Here is a 26,338-nt window from a genome sequence, read left to right as displayed (position 1 = left end):
CAAGAGTGAATTCATCGATGGGAGAAATTTCATTTCCCCAACGAATTATAAATAAAATTCTTAAAAGCGTAGACACCAACAAAGCCTCTGGACCCGATGGAATTCCAGCCCTAGTACTAAAACGTTGTGCAGACAAATTGACTCCTCCCTTATGTAGACTGTTCACGGCATCGTATAAACAGGGCTCATTTCCAACAAGCTGGAAAACTGCTCAAGTGCAAGCTGTACCCAAAAAAGGTAAGAAGACGATGCCGTCCAATTACCGCCCGATTGCACTAGTTCCAGTAATATCGAAGATTATGGAGAAAGCAGTCAACCAACAACTGTTAAGATATCTGGAATCATCTGGACTAATCAGCGATCATCAATACAGCTTCCGAAAGCTTAGATCCACCGGCGATCTTCTGGCTTACGTCACACACTTGTGGACGGAGGCCATGGAGAAGCACGGCGAGTCCCGCTCAGTCGCTCTTGACATTTCCAAGGCATTTGACAGAGTGTGGCATAAGGGACTACTAACGAAGCTCTCCTCAATCGGCATACAAAACTAATTATTGAATTGGATGAAAAGTTTTCTTGAACAACGAACAATCCAAGTAGCCGTCGATGGACACCTCTCCGACAAATTTAACATTAACGCTGGAGTCCCTCAAGGATGCATTCTATCCCCTACCCTTTTCTTGATATATATCAACGATTTGCTAGGAACCACTGTCAATCCAATCTACAGCTTTGAGGACGATAGCACACTTATTTCCACATTTAAGTCCGCCAAACCAACGACAGCCGCAACTTCTCAGAATCTTAGGCAGCAACAAGTAGCTTCAACCAACAACGATATTAGAGCAATCTTGGAGTGGGGCATTAACAATCTGGTCAATTTTAACGCTAAGAAAACGCAGGCTGCAGTATTTACGATGAAGACTAACGTTGATGGCCCGGAGCTGGTTATGGCAGGGAAAACATTGCCAATGAAATCATCTTTACATCTTCTAGGAGTCGAAGTCACCAACAGTGTGTCCTGGCATGACCACGTTGCCGAGATCGCCAGGGCAGCTTCCAAAAAACTCGGAGTGCTTTTCAAAACAAAAAAACTGTATACACCAGTACAACTGCTGACTCTTTATAAGGCTCAAATACGCCCTTCCCTCGAGTATTGCTCGCATGTCTGGAGCTCTGCACCCAAGCATAGTTTAAAACTGCTGGATTCTATACAGAAGAGAGCTATTCGTCTTATCGACAAACCAGAACTGACAAGGAGTCTGGATAGTCTGGAGCACAGGAGAAAGGTGGCTGATCTCTGTTTATTCTACCGTTATTATCACGGTAAGTGCTCCTCTGAGCTGGCAGGCCTGATTCCACCCAGGGCTGTTTCGGCAAGAAGGACGCGTCTAGCAGTTGCGGCTCATCAACATCGAGTCCACCTGCCTACCCCAAGGACGTCGCTGTATCGGGACTCATTCATCTGGAGAACATCTTCTTTGTGGAACGGGCTTCCACCTCACCTATTTCCCGACGCATACAATCTGCAGCGATTCAAGATAAATGCCCACAAATATCTTCGCACAAGCACCACTCCAAGAGTGACATAGGACTTTCTTCTTGTGCTCGTGTTTACCATAAAAAAAAAAAAAAAATGCCTGGAATAAAAATACGAAATCACCTGAACTGACTAGAATAAGGATTGCCTAGAATTTTTTTCACGTCCTCAACTGTCTAAAATAAAAGTACGAAGTATTCCTAATTGAAAGGAACAAGAAGTCTGACAATTAGCCCACCATCAATATGGTCCTTGTTTTTTTTCTAATATTTGCCAACAAATCTAAAATCTAATAATGAAATCAGATTTTGGTACCACGTATGGTCCTCGTAAAACGTTTCTTAAATATCAAGATTAGCTCATCGACATGATGCTCGTTATCGTTATTTTTTGACGATAAATCTAATAATAAAATCACATTTTCGGTTACACCCATACATAAACAAAAGTTTTAAGTTTATACAGTAGACTCGCGATATAGTGAACTAATTAATGCACATCCAGTTCACTATATCGATTTGTTCACTCTATCAACATTTTTTTAATGTACGTATTAAAGAAACGTTTGTCTTTAGAAAACTAACTTTATTAATGCGAAACAGAAAAAATATTATATATGTAATTAAAATAAAATAAAAAAAACGGCAATCAAATCTATTTTTTCAAAAAATTAAGTAATTTTTGTTTGCTTTTTTGTTTTTAGTCCTGTTTGCACCATCGTATTCCTTAAGTTTTGTAAAACCAGTATACTAGAATATTCCACTTTATCTTCATTTTCTTCGGCCCACTAAAGGATGTTGTTAATCGACTTTATTGCCGAATTTGTTGTCACTCGTTTCTTATTTACTACCATTTCTTCTTGTACTCCATCATCTTGATCGTTTTCATCACTTTCACTTTGGTCATTAGTTTTTTTTGTGTCAGGTAAGTTATCTTTATTCCAATCGTCTACATCAATAGGTTGAATATGAACTTCTGGATTAAAAGTCACGATGCAATAAAGTAATGATTTCTGATCTCACTGTGTCAATGTCTTCATTTCTTATTCGGCTCCGTAAAACACTTAAGGGGATGTTATCTTCCTCATCGTCAACTTCGTCGGCTAATGGTGAAAGTAAATTATGCCAGCATTTTTCTATAACTTCAAGGCTTAAATTTCTCCACGCCAAAGCCAAATTTAGAATGGCGTCGTTTAACGAAATATGTTTTAGAGCATCTCCGATATCCTGGTTAGTTCCAATAATTTGTGATAACAAATTTTTTCGATAAAATAGTTTTGTCAGACGAATAGCGTTTTGGTCCATTGGCTGGATTACCGGAGTAATGTTAGGTGGCATATAAACAGTGAAAATGGAACCATCATCACTTCTTAGCTGTTCTGCAGGTGGATGGCTTGCTGCGTTGTCCAACAAAAGCATGGCTTTAACTGGAAGGTTTTGGCTCTGTAGGAATTCCGTAACCTAAGACAAGAACAAATGCTAGAATATCAATCATATTTCAAGCGAATTTAGAAGGTTCTTGGATATTTTATTTTAAATTTCAAATAAAGCTTCAACTGCCTGGAATTTTCTTATTTTACTAGTAGTTAAAGCGACTTTACGCCTTTCAGGTCACCTTACAAAATAATTTGTTTCAGTAATCCAAGTCAATTTTTTAAATTTAATAAAAAAATTCTTGGACAAATTTAAATGAGACTTGAACTGTTCATCTCCTTCAAAGCAATTTAAGCCTTTCAAAGAAAGATCTTAAAGACCATCTATCCCCATAGGCATTACCTGGTTTTAAATATTAAACAGGACCTCTCTGTTTCTACTTTTATCACTGTATGGCTCTGAATTGAAAGCCATTTTATATACCCATAATGTAAATCTACCAAGATGTACATTGACAATTTTAATACACAAATATCAACTATTAAAAAAATCGTTTTTTTTTTAGAAAATTTGTCGATGTAATTATTATTATTTATTTATTTCAACTGTTTGGAAAATCTGATTACAAATTACTTGAACTACAGACGTGGAACAAAAACAAAGAAAATATTTCAACTGCCTGGAAGTAGAAGCATATTACTGTAAGTTCGTCCAACAGTTTCCAAATCATCCAAGATTTATCATAAATATCGTATTACCTCCTCCCATCAATCATTTAATGCACGATCCATTTACTGCCTAAGATACTTAATACTCGACAAACAAAAACAAAAATCTAAAGCACATTTTGTAATTAAATATCGCGTAATTAATTAATCTTTTTGCAGTTAATGTCGCTCAAACGAATATTCCTAAAAATAGAACGGTGATGTGCCCCAATTATCTATTTCGGGCGGGTGTTTATATATTATTGCCCTCGATAGTTTATTTACGTTTTTTTTCCTGTATACTTACCTTGTTTGCGTAATTTATTTTTTTTATATAAATATGAATATTGGACTTTTTACTGTCTGAAAAGAGAGAGCGATGGGATATGAGCTTCTAGAAAGAGGCACTAAAAATTCTATTATATTTCGTCCTCGTCTCGTAAATAAGAACACTATGTAGTCTCCCTGACTCTACCGAATACCACGAATTTAAAAGCAACGCACAAAATACTACTAAGGCTACGGTTATAGTGCATGCGTGTTCTGACGAACTGGCGTTCGGCCGAAAACGTCAGAATTCTTGGTCAGAACAAAAGTGGTTAGTTTGTTTGCGTATTGTGACGAACTGATTTTAATTTTTACTGGTTTTGTTGCCGTCGCAAAATATCCGTGATGGATGACGTGGACGATTATCTGTTTTTAGAAAGTCCTTTGTTAAAAATGTTGTTAATGAATGAAAGGACTATATGTATAAACGAAATGTTTGCTTCAAGGAATATTAATGGTGAATTTCACACCCTATTTGAAGAACTTTTACGCCAACCAGAAAAATTTTTCGAATACTTTAGAATGTCAATACAAACTTTCAACTATATCCTAGAGGGGATCGAAGAAAGTATAACTAAGCAATCAAACTTTCGAGAATGCATATCAGCTAGAGAAAGATTGGCCCTAACTTTGAGGTAAGTCTGTACTTAGTAATACTTACAAATACTTCCTTAGTTGATTGTCAAAGGAATAAAACTTCTTATTTCTTATCTACAAACCATATTTTTTAAATACAAAATAATACTGTTAATACATTTTGAAAAAGTTTATACGAAATCCTATTACGGTCCAGGGTTATGTGAGGAAAAAAATGTTGCTAAGTCTGTGTAGGTATTAATATTGTCATGCTCTGCGGTTTCTACACTGCTAGGTCCAGAAGGGGTAGTCAGGAGGGAACATGAAGAAGTCGGCCTAGTGTTATGCATTGGCTCTGAAGATTTATTGTAATATGAATAGTGTGAAGATGGATAGGTGTTTCCACAGCTTTTTTGTTGTTGAAAATATTGCTCATCGCAAAATACTTGCTGCAGCTTATTTCTCACGATCATTTTCCTCTCTTCTGGCACATTTTTAAGGTATGGCAACAAGCTCATCAAAAAATGATAATCAGCATCTTCTTGGTCTACTTTCTTGGTAACCGGAGCGTTTTTCTTTTTAAATTCCTCCAACTTTTTCTGTTCAATTTCCAGAAGCTTGGAAAAAGCACTTGACTTTGCAATTTTGGCACGTTTAGTCTGAGGAGTTATGTCGGGATTGTCGGGGGCTACACGCTGTGATTGTGACCGAAAGTTTTTCTCTGTTTTGGAATTACTTGATGCAATTGCGCTCAACTGTGACTCATCATCCAAGTCATCTTCACTGCTATCATCGAATTCTCCAACATCGTTTTCAAGCTCTCCGTCAGCCTCGGGTTCTGGAATACTACTTTGCATAATTCTAGGGGCGAATTGATCTTTCAGAAACAGCATAGCTGTATAATACGGCCATGTCGATTCTTTTCCTCTGCCCCCTTCTTGGCCCGATCGAGTTTCTGTGCATTTTTTAAATTCTTTGCGATAGGTGTCTCTTAGACCACGCCACTTATTTTTGACAGTTTCTACTGAAATAAAAAAAAATTTAATAGAAGATGTTCACTTTAAAATTTTATTATTATCATATTATATTTTTTTTAGGTATCTATCTACGGGGATGTCTTTTAGGGCACTCAGTTTTTCATATAGAATTTCCCATAGTGCAATACGATTAATTGTTTATGAAACATGTCTATCAATATGGAATAGCTTTCGGGAAAAACACATGCCTATGCCTACTACAGAACATTTAAAAGCTATAGCAAAAGACTTTTTCACAAAATGGAATTTTCCTAACTGCGTTGGCTGCATTGACGGAAAACATATCAGAATTAAATGCCCACAAAATTCAGGATCGTTATATTATAATTACAAACAGTATTTTTCAATAGTGTTACAAGGAATATCGGATGCCAGTTATAGATTTGTGACTGTAGATGTGGGAGCTTACGGAAAGCAAAGCGATGGAGGCATATTTTCGCTTTCGAACGTTTATAAACATTTAGAGCAAAATACGTTTAATATCCCAGATAACGACTATATACCATCAACAAAAATTATGGCGCCCTTTGTACTATTAGGTGACGACGCTTATCCGTTGAAGTCGTATTTGTTAAAACCATATTCAAAACAGAATCTTTCCCGTGAAGAACGGATATTCAACTACAGATTGTCTAGAGCTCGGCGCTGTATTGAATGTGCGTTTGGGATATTAGTTAGTAAATGGAGATTTTTAAAAACAGAACTTCAGATGTATCCTGAAAAAGTTGACATTCTAGTGAAAAGTGCAACCTTATTGCATAATGTAATTATCGACATGGAAGGAGTCCCAGTACTGACACAAGAACAACATGGTCTCAATAAAAAGACATCTGTTTCAAGGCGATACAATCGCTACGGGGCAACAGCGGCTCAAGTAAGAGACATTTATAAAAATTACTTTTGGAGCCCAGCAGGGGCGGTGCAGTTTCAGTATAACATTTTTAATTAATAATTAAACCTAAATTCCTAAACTCATTTCTAATTTAATGTAAGTACTATGGAATATATGTAATATTAATGTACCTAATGTAATACTTACGACTTGTATTCATTTCCTGTGCAATCTTTTCCCATTTTTGTCGAGATTGATCTCTATTATGGTAACTTTTGTCCTTCATGTCCCATAAACTTTTGTTTTCAAGAACTAAACTAATTAATTTATCCACGTCCATACTTTTACAATTCAAATTCGCATTTACATTCGTCCGAAAAAACAAAATTATTTGAAAGATCTATTCTTCTGACGAATTCGTGCGGGTTCGGCCGAACAATTCGCTCCTAACGTAACCACTATAGTTTGCTGCTGTTTATTTGTTTGTTCGCGCGTGTTCTGACGAGTTCGTCCGAACGCCAGTTCGTCAGAACACGCATGCACTATAACCGTAGCCTAAGGCACCCCGACACCCGCCCGCTTGGTCTATGCAACTCATTCTTTAAAGATCTGGCTGAAAATTATAGTAGTTAAGCAAAGAAGGGGGTTAATTTTAATTACAAAGGGAAGGGTGGGTCTTATTTACTTCGACGAGGACTCATATAATTAAAATCGAACTTCACTTCAGGTAAGTTCGTTTGATCTAGTAATTAAATTTACATAAAATCGGCAAACGTGTGTCCGTTTACAGTCAATTTACAAATAGACATAGACATCATTCGCATATTTAACCTTGAACATTCACACTCGACCATCTGTAACGACTCGCGGTTAAAAAAAATTGTTATTTATTTATGCGGCAGACATTTGTTTGGATATTATTTATTAAGGAATCCGTGGATTATTCGTTTCTATGTAGTTGCCTACAATAACCCCTTAAATTATTTTGTCCTCCGCAGGTTCAGTTTACACGCGAATTGCAAATAATATTTCCAGCTTATTGAATTTACGTTGAAACTTTCGAACGTTTTTCTTCATTTAGAGTGAAAACTCCGGGCTCTTTCCGATGGTAATTCCTCGTAAACCGTATCAATGTCGCCGTAACTCATCCCGGATGTAAGCGTAAAGTGATATTTAAATTAGCCTCAGGAGAAAGGAGCACCATCGGAGTTAAAGTCGTTAATGGCCCTCTGACATGTAATTTTTCGATAGAAAAGTCGATATAACAGAAGATTATTAGCGTAAAAAAATTTTTTTTTTGGTACGGTCCTGCCGAGTATACCGTAACTACGTTTACAACGCGTGTACTAAATATTTAATACTTGAGTCAAATGACGTCACGAGAACTATTTTTCCGGTGTAAACGGCAGCGCAATAAAATTTGATACGCGAATTTGATGCCTTCCAAACAGGGTAAATTAAATTCATTTTTTTTGCAGTATTAAAATGACATTTTATGTGATTTTAGCTTACGAGAGAGAGATTTTTCTAATAATAATAATAATAATGTTTCTTTATTTAGCATCATGCTACAAAAAATTACAAAGAAAGAAAATTTTTAGAATATAACTAAAAATAAAAAGGAAAATTTAAATGGCATATAGTAAACTAACAAATAGGTATTATAGGTATAAGTATAAATTATACCAACAAATGACAACAGATAACTTAAAAAATATATATATAAAACTTAAGACTATCATAAATTTGAAACAATAAAATTTAAGACCTTAACTAAGATAAAAAAAAAAAAAAAAAAAATATGTAAATATAAAAAATTTAAAACCTAATCTAGAGCCTAAAAAATTTAAAATTTAAAAATATAAAACCTTAAACTATATTAAAAGAGTAAAGATAAAATAATAAAACACAAAGCAATACAACCAAAATAAAACATTTATACCTTATACCTATACAATATAATATAATTTAATTTCTTGGGATGGAATATATATATCTTTTTAATGTTTTTCTAAATGTGACTAGGCTTTCACTGTTCTTTAAATGTATTGGCAATTCGTTAAAATATTTGAGGCCTTTATGGAGAATGGTATTTGTCATTCTGTCTGAAGTATGTCTCCCCATTAGTACAAAATCCCCTCGCTGTCTGGTAGCATAGTTATGCAAATCACTAAATATTGTGATTTTTTCGCAAATATATTCTGGTAGCAATTTAATTTTTAATTTAAAAACAAACATACATGTATTAAACAATATTTTTTGTTTTACTGCCAAAATATTTAGGACATTTAGCATATTATCCACCGGTGTATATCTATTACATTTTAGTATGACCCTCATGGCTCTGTTTTGTATGATTTGAAGTCTATCAATCCTGTAATCAGGAACACCAAACAGGAGTGCAGAACAAAAATCTAAATGCGGCACAATAATACTATTATCTATAGGAAAATTAAGAAAAACGAGAAGAGAAGGACAAGTTTAAGCCCTGAAAAAGAATTTATTATTTTTAAACAAAAATAACACTTTTAAAGATTTAGAGGTTACGTCCTATAATTCTTCGTCTAAACTCACTTCAACTGACATTTCGATCCTAGAGATAATCCTGGACTAATTTAACCCTCAAAATCAATCCTTGTAAACAGGGCTGAACTAAATAATTTGGACCTAATAGAACCGCGCGGTGTAAACGTAGCTTGTGAATGTGCACGCGAGCAGACCTGTACAGGACCGCAATAAGAATAATTGTTTTTTTTTCTTTTAAATTTTAAAAATTCCTGTGGGCGCTTTTTTCGAAGCCTTGGTACCACACATGGTTTTCCGAAAATCGTAAATCTAATAATAAATTCAGATTTTTGATATCACCTCCTAAAAAATTAAGATAAACTCATCGACATGGTTGGTACTCTTGTTCACTCAATAAAGTTCTTAACAGGATAAACGTTACAGTATTAAATTTCATTAGTATAGTGTATAAATGTACTTTAAGGATATGTCTTTGTACAATAGGATTTTCAACATTTTCAATTCAACAATTCTTTTAATTTTATTTAATGTTACGTTAAACTACTTTTATGACATATTATACTATGACATAAATCTTAATAAGAAGAATTTGGCACACTTTTGTATTGCATTAAACTAGGTTATACTGTATATTAGTATAAAAGAAAAAATAAGGTTTTTAGAAAGTTATGGTAATGCCTGTTTTCTTCCAGGCAGTACAAGTACCTTTATATACAGTTTAAGCGTTGATTGAAGAGGCGATTCCCTTTTCAATCAACGGTTTAAGTTAATTTTCATGCCTTTTCCAGGCAATTGTATATATTCTTTTTAAGCAATTTGTCTCAGATATTTATTGGTACCAGTGGTACCACCTACACTTTTTTAAAAATTGTACATATCATCTTAAAAATTAAGATAAGCCCATGGACATAGTGTTGACCGTTTTCACTTGACTTTTTCCAGCAAATTGAATAATGCATTTATAGGTTTGGTACCACCCATGGTACTCGTGAAATCGTAAAAAAATAAAAATAAACTCATCGACATGATACTTTTTTTCAGCTAACTTTTTCTCAAAAATCTAATGATAAATTCAAATTTTTGGTACCACCTATGATATACCTAAAATCATAAAAAAATATTAAAAATAGATATGAACCCATCGATATGGTACTCGTTTTTAGCTAACTTTTTCTTAAAAATCTAATGGTAAAATCAGATTTTTGGTACTACTCATAGTTTAACAGAAATCGTAAAAATTGTCTTTAAAATCAACATAAAACCATCGACATGGTACTGGTTTTCAGATGACTTTTTCCAACAAATTTAATATTTAATTCAGATTGTTGGTATCATACATGATACACCTAAATTCGTAAAAAATTTAAAAAAAATAAAGATTAACTTATCGACATGGTACTCGTTTTCAGCTAACTTTTTCCCAGAAATCTAATGGTCAAATCAGATTTTTGGTACCACCTATGGTACTCTTAAAATTGCAAAAAGTTTCTTAAAAAACAAAATAAATCTATCGACATGGTACTTTTTTTTAGCTAATTTTTATTGCAAATTCAGTAAAAATTCAGTGAAATCATATTTTTGGTACCACTCATGGTACTCTTAAAATTGCAAAAAGTTTCTTAAAAAACAAGATAAACTTCTCGACATGGTACTCATTTTAAGCTAATTTTTCCTGATAAATTCAATAGTTAAATTATATTTTTGGTACCACCTATAGTACCCTTAAAATTGCAAAAAGCTTCGTAAAAAAACAAGAGAAACCCCTCGACATGGTACTTTTTTTCAGCTAATTTTTTATGACAAATTCAAGAGTAAAATCATATTTTTGGTACCACCCATGGTACTCTTAAAACTGCAAAAATTTCCTTAAAAAAGCAGAAAAACCCCTTAACATGGTACTCATTTTGAGCTAATTTTTTCTAGCAAATTCAAGAGTAAAATCATATTTTTGGTACCACCCATGGTACTCTTAAAATTGTAAAAAGCTTCGTAAAAAACAAGAGAAACCCCTCGACATGGTACTTTTTTTCAGCTAATTTTTTATGACAAATACAATAGTGAAATCGTATTTTTGGTACCACCCATGGTACTCTTAAAATTGCAAAAAGTTTCTTAGAAAACCGGATAGATCCCTCGACATGGTACTCATTTTGAGCTAATTTTTTCTGACAAATTCAATAGTGAAATCGTATTTTTGATACCACCCATGGTACTCTTAAAATTGCAAAAAACTTCTTAAAACACAAGATAAACCCATCGACATGGTACTTTTTTTCAGCTAATTTTTTATGACAAATTCAATAGTGAAATCGTATTTTTGGTACCACTTATGGTACTCTTGAAATTGCAAAAATTTCCTTAAAAAAGCAGATAAACCCCTTAACATGGTACTCATATTAAGCTAATTTTTCCTGACATATTCAATAGTGAAATTATATTTTTGGTACCACCCATGGTACTCTTAAAATTGCAAAAAGTTTCTTAAAAAACTAAACAAACCCATCGACATGGTACTTTTTTTCAGCTAATTTTTTATGACAAATACAATAGTGAAATCGTATTTTTGATACCACCCATGGTACTCTTAAAATTGCAAAAAACTTTTTAAAACACAAGATAAACCCATCGACATGGTACTTTTTTTCAGCTAATTTTTTATGACAAATTCAATAGTGAAATCGTATTTTTGGTACCACCCATGGTACTCTTGAAATTGCAAAAATTTCCTTAAAAAAGCAGATAAACCCCTTAACATGGTACTCATATTAAGCTAATTTTTCCTGACATATTCAATAGTGAAATTATATTTTTGGTACCACCCATGGTACTCTTAAAATTGCAAAAAGTTTCTTAAAAAACTAAACAAACCCATCGACATGGTACTTTTTTTCAGCTAATTTTTTATGACAAATACAATAGTGAAATCGTATTTTTGATACCACCCATGGTACTCTTAAAATTGCAAAAAACTTTTTAAAACACAAGATAAACCCATCGACATGGTACTTTTTTTCAGCTAATTTTTTATGACAAATTCAATAGTGAAATCGTATTTTTGGTACCACCCATGGTACTCTTAAAATTGCAAAAATTTCCTTAAAAAAGCAGATAAACCCCTTAACATGGTACTCATATTAAGCTAATTTTTTCTGACAAATTCAATAGTGAAATCATATTTTTGGTACCACCCATGGTACTCTTAAAATTGCAAAAAGCTTCATAAAAAACAAGAGAAACCCCTCGACATGGTACTTTTTTTCAGGTAATTTTTTATGACAAATACAATAGTGAAATCGTATTTTTGGTACCACCCATGGTACTCTTAAAATTGCAAAAAGTTTCTTAAAAATCAAGACAAGCCCATTGACATGGTACTTTTTTTCAGCTAATTTTTTATGACAAATTCAATAATGAAATCGTATTTATGGTACCACCCATGGTACTCTTGAAATTGCAAAAATTTCCTTAAAAAAGCAGATAAATCCCTTAACATGGTACTCATTTTGATCTAATTTTTCCTGATAAATTCAATAGTGAAATTATATGTATGGTACCACCCATGGTACTCTTAAAATTGCATAAAGTTTCTTTAGAATCAAGACAACCCCATCGACATGGTACTTTTTTTCAGCTAATTTTTTACGACAAATTCAATGGTAAGATAAGTTTTTCAGTACCATCCACGGTATTCCCAAAATCTACAAAAATCAATTTTTTACATTTTTATTGAAAAAACAAGACATTCCACATACGTCACCTATATTAATAATTTATACAACAAAAAAAACACAAAATTTTCACATATTCCAAAAGTTTCCAACGGTGTTCCCTCTTTATCCAGATCCCTGGACGGTGCTGCCGTTTTGGAATCCAAAGTCTCCCCGATTAAAGAAACTGACGTCAGGCCGCCTGGTGAAACTCGCCGTCGCATTTTTCTCGAATTTCGTGTGTTTTTTCAAAATGGTGGCGGGGCGCGACTGTTTTATTTTCCAATTGTACTCGTGCACGTCCTTCATCATTTTCCCCAAGATGACCAGGGCGAGGAAGAACCGGAAACTGCACGGGATGTACTCGAAAAACCAGAAAATCGGGAAAAACATGATCCGGGAATAAAATCATTCGAGAAATAAGTTGGTATATGTTGTGAAATTTAAATAAATAGTCACTTTTGACAGTTGTCAAAGTGAGAAAATGTTAATGTGACGTCTACGGTGTAAAGGTAAGAGTGAGAAGGCGTGAGGACGTACATAAATCTGCCTATAATCAATTCCCTAACGCGCTCTCTCTTTCTCTCACTCCCAAAGGTTCCAGGTTTAATTAACATCAAGTTACGAGGTGTAAATTTCGAGTTTTGTGTAATTTAATCCGGCATTTTACGCGGGACTGATTTATGTTGGTGTGGCGTGCGATGCTAAATTAATCTGATAATGGAAAATTGACCGGCAAGGGTGGAAAATTGTTTTTAGTTTGACGCAAATTTTGTTTCTTTCAAAAAACTATGTATTAAGCATTAACTGGAAAAATAATTTTGAAAAAAGTTCCCGTACAACTTGAGAAATTGGTCTTTATTGGATTAGAAGTTTTGCAGGATTTTCTCCCAGAATGGTAGATAACATTAAAATTTCTTTTTCCAATAATAGCTCTGATAATTGCACGTAACTCCTATTTGAACCATTTTTTTCTGTGTTATCAATTTTATCGAGAAATTCGATTTTTATTAAAAAAAAAAATAATTGGCAACAATTAAATTACTCCAACGAAAAATTTTTTTTTTTTTGGTTTTCCTATAAAGGAGAAATGAATATTAGAGAGTACCATATTCATAGGTTCGTAATTTTTAAGAATTTTTTTAAAATTATAGGAATACCATGGGTGGTACCAAAAATATGATTTCACTATTGAATTTGTCATAAAAAATTAGATAAAAAAAGTTCCATGTCGATGGATTTATCTTGTTTTTTAAGAAGTTTTTTGCAATTTTAAGAGTACCATAGGTGGTACCAAAAATACGATTTCACTATTGAATTTATCAGGAAAAATTAGCTTAAATTGAGTACCATGTCGAGGAATCTATCTGTTTTTTTAAGAAACTTTTTGCAATTTTAAGAGTACCATAAGTGGTACCAAAAATACGATTTCACTACTGAATTTGTCATAAAAAATTAGCTGAAAAAAAGTACCATGTCGATGGGGTTGTCTTGATTCTAAAGAAACTTTATGCAATTTTAAGAGTACCATGGGTGGTACCATAAATATAATATCACTATTGAATTTATCAGGAAAAATTAGATCAAAATGAGTACCATGTTAAGGGGTTTATCTGCTTTTTTAAGGAAATTTTTGCAATTTCAAGAGTACCATGGGTGGTACCAAAAATATGAATTCACTACTGAATTTGTCATAAAAAATTAGCTGAAAAAAAGTACCATGTCGATGGGTTTGTCTTGTTTTTTAAGGAACTTTTTGCAATTTCAAGAGTACCATGGGTGGTACCAAAAATATAATTTCACCATTGAATTTATCAGGAAAAATTAGCTTAAAATGAGTACTATATCGAGTGGTTTATCTTGTTTTTAAGGGAACTTGTTGCAATTTCAAGAGTACTATGGGTGGTACCAAAAATATAATTTCACGATTGAATTTATCAGGAAAAATTAGCTCAAAATGAGTACCATGTCGAGGAATCTATCTGTTTTTTTAAGAAACTTTATGCAATTTTAGGAGTACCATAAGTGGTACCAAAAATCTAATTTCACTATTGAATTTGTCAGAAAAAATTAGCTGAAAATGAGTACTATATCGAGTGGTTTATCTTGTTTTTAAGGGAACTTGTTGCAATTTCAAGAGTACTATGGGTGGTACCAAAAATATAATTTCACGATTGAATTTATCAGGAAAAATTAGCTCAAAATGAGTACCATGTCGAGGAATCTATCTGTTTTTTTAAGAAACTTTATGCAATTTTAGGAGTACCATAAGTGGTACCAAAAATCTAATTTCACTATTGAATTTGTCAGAAAAAATTAGCTGAAAATGAGTACTATATCAAGTGGTTTATCTTGTTTTTAAGGGAACTTGTTGCAATTTCAAGAGTACTATGGGTGGTACCAAAAATATAATTTCACGATTGAATTTATCAGGAAAAATTAGCTCAAAAAGAGTACCATGTCGAGGGATCTATCCAGTTTTTTAAGAAACTTTTGTGCAATTTTAAGAGTACCATAAGTGGTACCAAAAATACGATTTCAGTACTAAATTTGTCATAAAAAAGAGTACCATAAGTGGTACCAAAAATACGATTTCACTATCTGAATATGTCATAAAAAAATTAGCTGAAAAAAAGTACCATCTCGATGGGTTTGTCTTGTTTTTTAAGAAACTTTTTTGCAAATTTAAGAGTACCATGGGTGGGTACCAAAAATATAATTTCACTATTGAATTTATTAGGAAAAAATTAGCTTAAAATTGAGTACCATGTCGAGGAATCTATCTGTTTTTTTAAGAAACTTTATGCAATTTTAAGAGTACCCATAAGTGGTACCCAAAAATATAATTTCACTATTGAATTTTGTCAGAAAAAAATAGCTTAAAATAAGTACCATGTCGAGGGGTTTATCTTGTTTTTTAAGAAACTTTTTGCAATTTTAAGAGTACCATGGGTGGTACCAAAAATACGATTTCACTACTGAATTTGTCATAAAAAATTAGCTGAAAAAAAGTACCATGTCGATGGGTTTGTTTAGTTTTTTAAGAAACTTTCTGCAATTTTAAGAGTACCATGGGTGGTAACCATGGGTGATTTGTCAGGAAAAATTAGCTTAAAATGAGTACCATGTCGAGGAATCTATCTGTTTTTTTTAAAAACTTTATGCAATTTAAAGAGTACCATAAGTGGTACCAAAAATATAATTCCACTATTGAATTTGTCAGAAAAAAATAGCTTAAAATAAGTACCATGTCGAGGGGTTTATCTTTTTTTTTAAGAAACTTTTTGCAATTTTAAGAGTACCATGGGGTGGTACCAAAAATATAATATCACCATTGAATTTGTCAGAAAAAAATAGCTTAAAATAAGTACCATGTCGAGGGGTTTATCTTGTTTTTTAAGAAATTTTATGCAATTTCAAGAGTACCATGGGTGGTACCAAAAATATGATTTCACTATTGAATTTGTCAGGAAAAATTAGCTTACAATAAGTACCATGTCGAGGAATCTATCTGTTTTTTTTTAAAACTTTATGCAATTTTAAGAGTACCATAAGTGGTACCAAAAATATAATTTCACTATTGAATTTGTCAGAAAAAAATAGCTTAAAATAAGTACCATGTCGAGGGGTTTATCTTGTTTTTTAAGAAACTTTTTGCAATTTTAAGAGTACCATGGGTGGTACCAAAAATACGATTTCACTACTGAATTTGTCATAAAAAATTAGCTGAAAAAAAGTACCATGTCGATGGGTTTGTTTAGTTTTTTAAGAAACTTTCTGCAATTTTAAGAGTACCATGGGTGGTACCATGGGTGATTTGTCAGGAAAAATTAGCTTAAAATGAGTACCATGTCGAGGAATCTATCTGTTTTTTTTTTTAAACTTTATGCAATTTAAAGAGTACCATAAGTGGTACCAAAAATATAATTCCACTATTGAATTTGTCAGAAAAAAATAGCTTAAAATAAGTACCATGTCGAGGGGTTTATCTTTTTTTTTAAGAAACTTTTTGCAATTTTAAGAGTACCATGGGTGGTACCAAAAATATAATATCACCATTGAATTTGTCAGAAAAAAATAGCTTAAAATAAGTACCATGTCGAGGAATCTATCTGTTTTTTTTTAAAACTTTATGCAATTTTAAGAGTACCATAAGTGGTACCAAAAATATAATTTCACTATTGAATTTGTCAGAAAAAAATAGCTTAAAATAAATACCATGTCGAGGGGTTTATCTTGTTTTTTAAAAAACTTTTTGCAATTTTAAGAGTACCATGGGTGGTACAAAAATATGATTTCACTATTGAATTTGTCAGGAAAAATTAGCTTAAAATGAGTACCATGTCGAGGAATCTATCTGTTTTTTTTTAAAACTTTATGCAATTTTAGGAGTACCATGGGTGGTACCAAAAATATAATTTCACTATTGAATTTGTCAGGAAAAAATAGCTTAAAATAAATACCATGTCGAGGGGTTTATCTTGTTTTTTAAGAAATTTTATGCAATTTTAAGAGTACCATGGGTGGTACCAAAAATATAATTTCACTATTGAATTTGTCAAGAAAAATTAGCTTAAAATAAGTACCATGTCGAGGGGTTTATCTTGTTTTTTAAGAAACTTTTTTGCAATTTTAAGAGTACCATGGGTGGTACCAAAAATACGATTTCACTATTGAATTCGTCATAAAAAATTAGCTGAAAAAAAGTACCATGTCGATGGGATTGTCTTAATTCTAAAGAAGCTTTATGCAATTTTAAGAGTACCATGGGTGGTACCAAAAATATTATTTCACTATTGAATTTGTCAGAAAAAAATAGCTTAAAATAAGTACCATGTCGAGGGGTTTATCTTGTTTTTTAAGAAACTTTTTGCAATTTTAAGAGTACCATGGGTGGTACCAAAAATACGATTTCACTATTGAATTTGTCATGAAAAATTAGCTGAAAAAAAGTACCATGTCGATGGGATTGTCTTAATTCTAAAGAAACTTTATGCAATTTTAAGAGTACCATGGGTGGTACCAAAAATATAATTTCACTATTAAATTTGTCAGGAAAAATTAGCTTAAAATGAGTACTATGTCGAGGAATCTATCTGTTTTTTTAAGAAACTTTATGCAATTTTAAGAGTACCATAAGTGGTACCAAAAATATAATATCACTATTGAATTTGTCAGAAAAAAATAGCTTAAAATAAATACCATGTCGAGGGGTTTATCTTGTTTTTTAAGAAACTTTATGCAATTTCAAGAGTACCATGGGTGGTACCAAAAATATAATTTCACTATTGAATTTGTCAAGAAAAATTAGCTTAAAATAAGTACCATGTCGAGGGGTTTATCTTGTTTTTTAAGAAACTTTTTTGCAATTTTAAGAGTACCATGGGTGGTACCAAAAATACGATTTCACTATTGAATTCGTCATAAAAAATTAGCTGAAAAAAAGTACCATGTCGATGGGATTGTCTTAATTCTAAAGAAGCTTTATGCAATTTTAAGAGTACCATGGGTGGTACCAAAAATATTATTTCACTATTGAATTTGTCAGAAAAAAATAGCTTAAAATAAGTACCATGTCGAGGGGTTTATCTTGTTTTTTAAGAAACTTTTTTGCAATTTTAAGAGTACCATGGGTGGTACCAAAAATACGATTTCACTATTGAATTCGTCATAAAAAATTAGCTGAAAAAAAGTACCATGTCGATGGGATTGTCTTAATTCTAAAGAAGCTTTATGCAATTTTAAGAGTACCATGGGTGGTACCAAAAATATTATTTCACTATTGAATTTGTCAGAAAAAAATAGCTTAAAATAAGTACCATGTCGAGGGGTTTATCTTGTTTTTTAAGAAACTTTCTGCAATTTCAAGAGTACCATGGGTGGTACCAAAAATATTATTTCACTATAGAATTTGTCAGAAAAAAATTGCTTAAAATAAGTACCATGTCGAGGGGTTTATCTTGTTTTTTAAGAAATTTAATGCAATTTCAAGAGTACCATGGGTGGTACCAAAATATAATTTCACTATTGAATTTGTCAGAAAAAAATAGCTTAAAATAAGTACCATGTCGAGGGGTTTATCTTGTTTTTTAAGAAATATTATGCAATTTCAAGAGTACCATGGGTGGTACCAAAAATATAATTTCACTATTGAATTTGTCAGAAAAAACTAGCTTAAAATAAGTACCATGTCGAGGGGGTCTATCTTGTTTTTTTAAGAGACTTTATGCAATTCAAAGAGTACCATGGTATGGTTGGTATCAAGTCGATGGGTTTATTTTAAACTCTTAACAAGTCTATATAATTTAGAAAATCTAAAAAAAATACAATTTTTCCAAAACCTTCCACTTTTTCTCTCTATTTCTAGTTGGACAACATCAACTTGTGCCTGTCCACCCTCCACTCGCAACACGTCCAAGGGATCGAGGGCATCGCCGCCCAAGAATTGCGAGATGGCAAACTGAAGGCCATTCTGGCGCTCTTCTTCGCCCTCTCGCGGCACAAACAGGCAACAAAAGCCCGCCAACAGCAAGACATGACGCCCAACAGGTAGGAAACTGCTTTATCGACATACATATGTTCGGGTTTTGATTGGGTCACAGTTGGCTGCCACGAAAATCCTTCCATTAAAAGGTTGTCTTTTGGTTCAAAAATTACAGATGTGGGTGGCCACGATTATTTTTGCGAATTAAGACAATTATTGTTCAAAAATCGAATTTTTTTTGCTTTTAGTGGCTTTAAGGCAAAAAGCCAACTCTGTGGGCCTATCAAACAACTCGTGAATAAACTATATTAGCTCGATTAACGGTCTGGGTGACATGCGCGCCTTCACCATATTATCAGAATACGATTGGCATTTAATTATTATTTAATTAAATTGGTTATACAGGGTGTGAAATTGTTTTTCTTGTTCATATATTCCTGAGGAGTGTTGAAATTCTTTTTTTTTATATAATGTAACCATTTTTCTGATCCTGATATTATGGTGGATGAGCGCACGGGCGTGCAAGCGCAATAAGTCTCTTATAAAATGGCTAAAAAAATTTGAAAAAATTCAAAATGGCGGACGAGCGCCATCTTGGAAAAACAAACGAAGTGACCAAAATGGGTGTGGCTTCTTGGAACCCATTTGGATATTTTACGAATCTGGAACTTGTCGATTGGAAAACCCAATGGCAAAAAAACGTGTATGTCAAAATAAGTAATTTTACAAAACTCTTGACTATAAAAAAGGGCCTGTTTGAATTTTATATCGAAACCTAAGCAAAGCATCTCAATTTCACCCTTCGTCGGTCCCGAACTCTCGTAAAAAAGTCATAAATTTCGGTCCAGATGTTCGACAAGGGACCCCGCTTTATTTTCCCGGAGGTTATTTGCCTGTTTTCGTTTTTCCGGGGTGCGGTAGTTTTTCCAAGGGTGGACCGCTTAAAGGCCGGATTAGAGGCCATTTTTTACCATAATTAAGGCGTTAGTAGACACCGGAAATAAATCTTTTTTTCGAGGATGAAGCTTAACCTTTTAACTTTATCAAGATTTAGTTGTTTTTGGAAAAACGACTTTTAGGATTAAAAATCTGATTTTAGTATTGGATTAGTTGGGCAAAAGTAGCTGAAAAAAAGTACCATGACGATGGGTTAAAACCTAGATCATAAGAGTGGCTAATTTTTGGTTCCTTTTTTGGTGGCCTATTTTTTTTTCTAAAAATAACTGTCTTGGTTTTTGAGTTATAGTCACTTTGCCATTTTTAAAAAAAAAAAATTAGCCACCCTTAGAATTTTTTTTCTCACCTTCTGTACATTATTCAGAAAAATCCTGAAATAGGTGTCTAATGAAATTAAATGAAGAATTCCTGTACAAAGTTTCATGACTCTAACTGTCTTGGTTCTTGAGTTATAGTCACTTTGCCATTTTTTTTGAAAAAAAAATTGGCCACTTTTAGAATTTTTTTTTCTAACTTTCTGTACGTTACCCAGAAAAATCCTGAAATAGGTGTCGAATAAAATTAAATGAAGAATTCCTGTACTAAGTTTCATGATTCTAGCTGTCTTGGTTCTTGAGTTATAGACACATTGCAACTTTTTTAGAAAAAAAAATTGGCCACCCTTAGAATTTTTTTCTCTAATTTCCTGTATAATATTCAGAAAAATCCTGAAATAGGTGTCAAATGAAATTAAATGAAGAATTCCTGTACAAAGTTTCATGATTCTAACTGTCTTGGTTTTTGAGTTATAGATATTTTGCCACTTTTTTAGAAAAAAAAAATTGGCCACCCTTAGAATTTTTTTTCCTAACTTTCTGTACGTTATCCAGAAAAATCCTGAAATAGGTGTCAAATGAAATTAAATGAAGAACTTCTGTAAAAAGTTTCATGATTCTAACTGTCTTGATTCTTGAGTTATAGACACTTTGCAACTTTTTTAGAAAAAAAAATTAGCCACCCTTAGAATTTTTTTTCCTAACTTTCTGTACGTTATTCAGAAAAATCCTGAAATAGGTGTCTAATGAAATTAAATGAAGAATTCCTGTACAAAGTTTCATGACTCTAACTGTCTTGGTTCTTGAGTTATAGTCATTTTGCCATTTTTTTTGAAAAAAAAATTGGCCACACTTAGAATTTTTTTTCTAACTTTCTGTACATTATCCAGAAAAATCCTGAAATAGATGTCAAATGAAATTAAATGAAGAACCTTTGTACAAAATTTCATGATTCTAACTGTCTTGGTTCTTGAGTTATAGACACTTTGCAACTTTTTTAGAAAAAAAAATTAGCCACCCTTAGAATTTTTTTTTCTAATTTCCTGTATAATATTCAGAAGAATCCTGAAATAGGTGTCTAATGAAATGAAATGAAGAATTCCTGTAAAAAGTTTCATGACTCTAACTGTCTTGGTTCTTGAGTTATAGTCATTTTGCCATTTTTTTTGAAAAAAAAATTGGCCACCCTTAGAATTTTTTTCTCTAATTTCCTGTATAATATTCAGAAAAATCCTGAAATAGATGTCAAATGAAATTAAATGAAGAACCTTCGTACAAATTTTCATGATTCTAACTGTCTTGATTATTGAGTTATAGACACTTTGCAACTTTTTTAGAAAAAAAAATTAGCCACCCTTAGAATTTTTTTTCCTAACTTTCTGTACGTTATTCAGAAAAATCCTGAAATAGGTGTCTAATGAAATTAAATGAAGAATTCCTGTAAAAAGTTTCATGACTCTAACTGTCTTGGTTCTTGAGTTATAGACACTTTGCAACTTTTTTAGAAAAAAAAATTAGCCACCCTTAGAATTTTTTTTTCTAATTTCCTGTATAATATTCAGAAGAATCCTGAAATAGGTGTCAAATGAAATTAAATGAAGAATTCCTGTACAAAGTTTCATGACTCTAACTGTCTTGGTTCTTGAGTTATAGACACTTTGCAACTTTTTTAGAAAAAAAAATTAGCCACCCTTAGAATTTTTTTTTCTAATTTCCTGTATAATATTCAGAAGAATCCTGAAATAGGTGTCAAATGAAATTAAATGAAGAATTCCTGTACAAAGTTTCATGACTCTAACTGTCTTGGTTCTTGAGTTATAGACACTTTGCCATTTTTTTAGAAAAAAAAATTGGCCACCCTTAGAATTTTTTTTTCAAATCTTCTGTACATTATCCAGAAAAATCCTGAAATAGGTGTCTAATGAAATTAAATGAAGAACTTCTGTAAAAAGTTTTATGATTCTAACTGTCTTGATTCTTGAGTTATAGACACTTTGCAACTTTTTTAGAAAAAAAAATTCGCCACCCTTAGAATTTTTTTTCCTAACTTTCTGTACGTTATTCAGAAAAATCCTGAAATAGGTGTCTAATAAAATTAAATGAAGAATTCCTGTACAAAGTTTCATGATTCTAACTGTCTTGGTTCTTAAGTAATAGTCACTTTTCACATTTAAATTCGTATCAGACTAATTATCTGTAGTAGTATTTATACCCGTTAACTAGAAAATTTCTCGTCATTAAGGCAGATAAAAAATTGGGTTTTATTATTCGTAATTGTAAAAATTATAAACATCTAAGTCTTATTGTAACACTTGCTATTGTTAGGCCTCACTTAGAATATGTGGCACTAATATGGTCATCTAAAGCTCATTGTCATTCAGAGTATATTGAATGGACAGTAAAAAAATTCTGAGACTCTTATTCATAAAAGATGAAAGAAACTCTGTGATAGAAGGAACGACATTCTGTGATTTTTATTTAATATAATATATTAAACAACATAGAACACCAAAGATTTACTCTTATTAACTTAATAAATGTTTATGTTCCTAAGGTCAGTTTTAGATGCAGGCATGACGAACTGTTTAGTCCTCATTTGACAATTTTTTACAATGTTAGAACATTGTTATAGTCTGTGTAAGTGTAATAATATTGGCTTCTTTAACATATTAGTGTGCCACATAAGGTTACATCTTTTGAACTGTTTGTTTTAATTATTTTAATAATCTTTTTGTTTTTCTCTTGTATGTCTTATAGTGTACCTTTGTATTGGTGTTTTTAATTGAATAAATAAATAAAACTTGAAATTGTTTTTGCTTTGTGCCTATGCCTCTCCAAATGCCCAAATTTTTTTCAAAACAGGACATTTCATGAGTTTCTTCAAAATTGTCAAGGCCAGTTGACCGTCGCCCGCTTAATTTCAATTTATTCTTAAACACGTCCGTGAGCTCGAGAGGAACACAATCGGTTTTTTTCAAAAGTTTAATTTCGCACACGGACCTTTAATTAACGGAACGTTCCTTTGAGTTTTCCCGTATTATACCACCGGTTGTCTGTAAATGTCTCTTTTGCAGACGACCTGCACCAATAAATACATTTATTTCCCTGAGGATTAACTTTCGGACCTAAAGAAAAAAAAAGTCCACTCACAATTTCCGCCGCTCATAAAATTCATTTTTCATCAGGCCAAATTGAAGTGTCAACCCTGCAGACGACAGAGACAATAACAATATTTCACTGGGGGACTTTTTTTTTTTTGTTTTTAAAGCGTCATTTTTATATCCCTTTGTCGTCCTTTGGAACGGTTCAAAGGCTTTTCAGAACTCGGAATATTATCATATTACGTGCCATAGGGTGTCAGTACAGTTTCTTTCTTAGTTGGGCTATCTGGACTGCGGCAGAAAATGCGGTACAGGAAGAAATTCCAACTTAAACCCCCACAAAGTCCCATCCGAAGAACAACGGAACTAATCATACTTTACATGCCCCAGGGGTGAAATAAATATTAACTAATGATTTCCCCTAAGAGGGCAAGGGAGAAGCATCTCATTAATCCTTATAGGACAGACTAGGGCTGTAAGTTACACCTTAAAATAATTGTTGACCGACTACGTATGTGAAGGAAAACTTTGGCTATTCCCCAAGTCGTTTTTCATAATTTCCCGTCGATGTGTGTTTGGGGCACGTTTGAATCCTCCCTTTTTCTTCTAATAAAAGTTGCGGCGTGAGGTGTTTACTGTATTAAAGGGCTCAAAGGGAGCAACGCAGATCCCACTTAAATCTCTTTTCCGGGGAAAGTTTCGCGGTTATAAGAAAAGCGTCACTGGCAGATGTTTGATGTGCAGTTTTTCCGGGAGGGAAGTTTCTGTGTGGTAGAGTGGAAACCCGATTTGAATACGCCATTTTGGGAGAATCGAGGGAAGAGCAGGGATTTCTTTTAGGACATTATTTCTACCTAATGTGTTGGTGAAATTTGAAAGTGGATTAAGGACTCAATACACTCAATACAAATATTAATTATGTTAACAATTGGTCATTGTAAGGATTAAGAGGATTCGCACTAACATTGGCACTGATAATAAATTCAATGTTGTCCTAAAAGAACTGGAGTTAAATGAACTGGATGTAGGTGGCTTCGAAGCTGTTCTGGAAACAGTTTCGGAATTCCTAAAAAAATTGATCTACTCTTTCAGGCTTTCTGATCTGTTGAGCTCTTTCTGAGGGAAGCACACAGCACTGAAAGAAGAGCAAACTTACAAAAGGACTCCTGTAGAATCCAGGAGACATTAGGAGTTGCCGGAAAAGAACAGAGGGCCCGGATGAAGGTGTATATTACTTTTAGAATCTTTTAAGGGACTAATTGAGGAAAAAGAGAAAATAATTAGTCACCCTTAATTTTTTTTTTTAACTTACTGTATATTTTTTAGAAAAATCCTGAAATAGGTGTCTAATGAAATTAAATGAAGAATTTTTGTACAAAATTACATAATTCTAACTGTCTTGGTTCTTGAGTTATAGATATTTTGCCACTTTTTTAGAAAATAAATTAGCCACCCTTAAAAAAAAAATTCTAACTTTCTGTACATTATCCAGAAAAATCCTGAAATAGGTATCTAATGAAATTAAATGAAGAATTCCTGTACAAAGTTTCATGATTCTAACTGTCTTGGTTCTTGAGTAATAGACACATTGCAACTTTTTTAGAAAAAAAAAAAATTAGCCACCCTTAGAATTTTTTTCTCTAATTTCCTGTATAATATTCAGAAAAATCCTGAAATAGGTGTCAAATGAAATTAAATGAAGAATTCCTGTACAAAGTTTCATGATTCTTACTGTCTTGGTTCTTGAGTTATAGACACTTTGCAACTTTTTTAGAAAAAAAAATTAGCCACCCTTAGAATTTTTTTTTCTAACTTTCTGTACATTTTCCAGAAAAATCCTGAAATAAGTGTCTAATGAAATTAAATGAAGAACCTTCGTACAAAGTTTCATGATTCTAACTGTCTTGGTTCTTGAGTTATAGACACTTTGCCATTTAAAAAAAAAAAAATTGACCACCCTTAGAATTTTTTTTTGACCTATCAATGTGACTATAATTCAAGAACCAAGACAGTTAGAGTCATGAAACTTTGTACGAAGGTTCTTCATTTAATTTAATTTGACACCTATTTCAGGATTTTTCTGGATAACGTACAGAAAGTTAGGAAAAAAAATTCTAAGGGTGGCTAATTTTTTTTTTTTTTAAAGTTGCAATGTGTCTATAACTCAAGAACCAAGACAGTTAGAATCATGAAACTTTTTACAGAAGTTCTTCATTTAATTTCATTTGACACCTATTTCAGGATTTTTTTGAATATTATACAGGAAATTAGAAAAAAAAATTCTAAGGGTGACCAATTTTTTTTTTCTAAAAAAATTGCAAAGTGTCTATAACTCAAGAACCAAGACAGTTAGAGTCATGAAACTTTGTACAAGGATTCTTCATTTAATTTTATTTGACACCTATTTCAGGATTTTTCTGGATAACGTACATAAAGTAAAAAAAAAAAATTTTAAGGGTGGCTAATTTTTTTTTCTAAAAAAGTTGCAAAGTGTCTATAACTCAAGAACCAAGACAGTTAGAGTCATGAAACTTTGTACAAGGATTCTTCATTTAATTTTATTTGACACCTATTTCAGGATTTTTCTGGATAACGTACATAAAGTAAAAAAAAAAATTCTAAGGGTGGCTAATTTTTTTTTCTAAAAAAGTTGCAAAGTGTCTATAACTCAAGAACCAAGACAGTTAGAATCATGAAACTTTGTACGAAGGTTCTTCATTTAATTTCATTTGACACCTATTTCAGGATTTTTTTGAATAATATACATAAAGTAAAAAAAAAATTTTAAGGGTGGCTAATTTTTTTTCTAAAAAAGTTGCAAAGTGACTATAACTCAAGAACCAAGACAGTTACAATC

At 32.5% G+C, this 26,338-nt stretch overlaps 2 protein-coding genes across 4 annotated transcripts in view; one reads left to right on the top strand and one right to left on the bottom strand.

Annotated features, from left to right (window-relative positions):
- The window catches only part of LOC126749711 (protein sickie-like), a 57,866-nt gene that overhangs the window by 11,981 nt on the left and 19,547 nt on the right, over positions 1-26,338 (top strand). The window contains exons 1-2 of one of the 2 annotated variants that reach the window (XM_050459394.1): positions 6,993-7,119; positions 18,993-19,174. The gene's annotated coding sequence lies outside the window, so the exon portion shown is untranslated. Of the gene's footprint in view, positions 1-6,992; positions 7,120-18,992; positions 19,175-26,338 lie in introns of those variants that run through there. The other variant, XM_050459395.1, reaches the window with a different exon arrangement.
- Positions 4,645-6,742, bottom strand: LOC126749712 (uncharacterized). Of its 2 annotated transcripts, none has more exons than XM_050459397.1 (2): positions 6,600-6,742; positions 4,645-5,547 (listed from the first exon to the last, which is right to left on the bottom strand). In XM_050459397.1, exons 1-2 carry the CDS (start codon positions 6,730-6,732, stop codon positions 4,730-4,732), a joined length of 951 nt encoding a protein of 316 aa, XP_050315354.1. In that variant the 5' UTR covers positions 6,733-6,742; the 3' UTR covers positions 4,645-4,729. The 2 variants fall into 2 exon arrangements, with proteins under 2 accessions (XP_050315354.1, XP_050315355.1); XM_050459398.1 differs by having other exon boundaries at positions 4,645-5,544.

Source organism: Anthonomus grandis, unplaced genomic scaffold (assembly GCF_022605725.1).
Source record: "Anthonomus grandis grandis unplaced genomic scaffold, icAntGran1.3 ctg00000516.1, whole genome shotgun sequence".
Taxonomy (NCBI): domain Eukaryota; kingdom Metazoa; phylum Arthropoda; class Insecta; order Coleoptera; family Curculionidae; genus Anthonomus; species Anthonomus grandis.
Note: the sequence above shows the minus strand (reverse complement) of the source record. Positions and strands in the feature narration are given on the sequence as shown.

Excerpts from the sequence above, each read along its gene's own strand:
- LOC126749712 (XM_050459397.1), bottom strand. The coding sequence starts at position 6,732 with ATGGACGTGGATAAATTAATTAGTTTAGTTCTTGAAAACAAAAGTTTA. Across the intron at positions 5,548-6,599 it reads ACAGGAAATGAATACAAGTC|TAGAAACTGTCAAAAATAAG; the intron begins GTAAGTATTACA and ends TTTTTATTTCAG.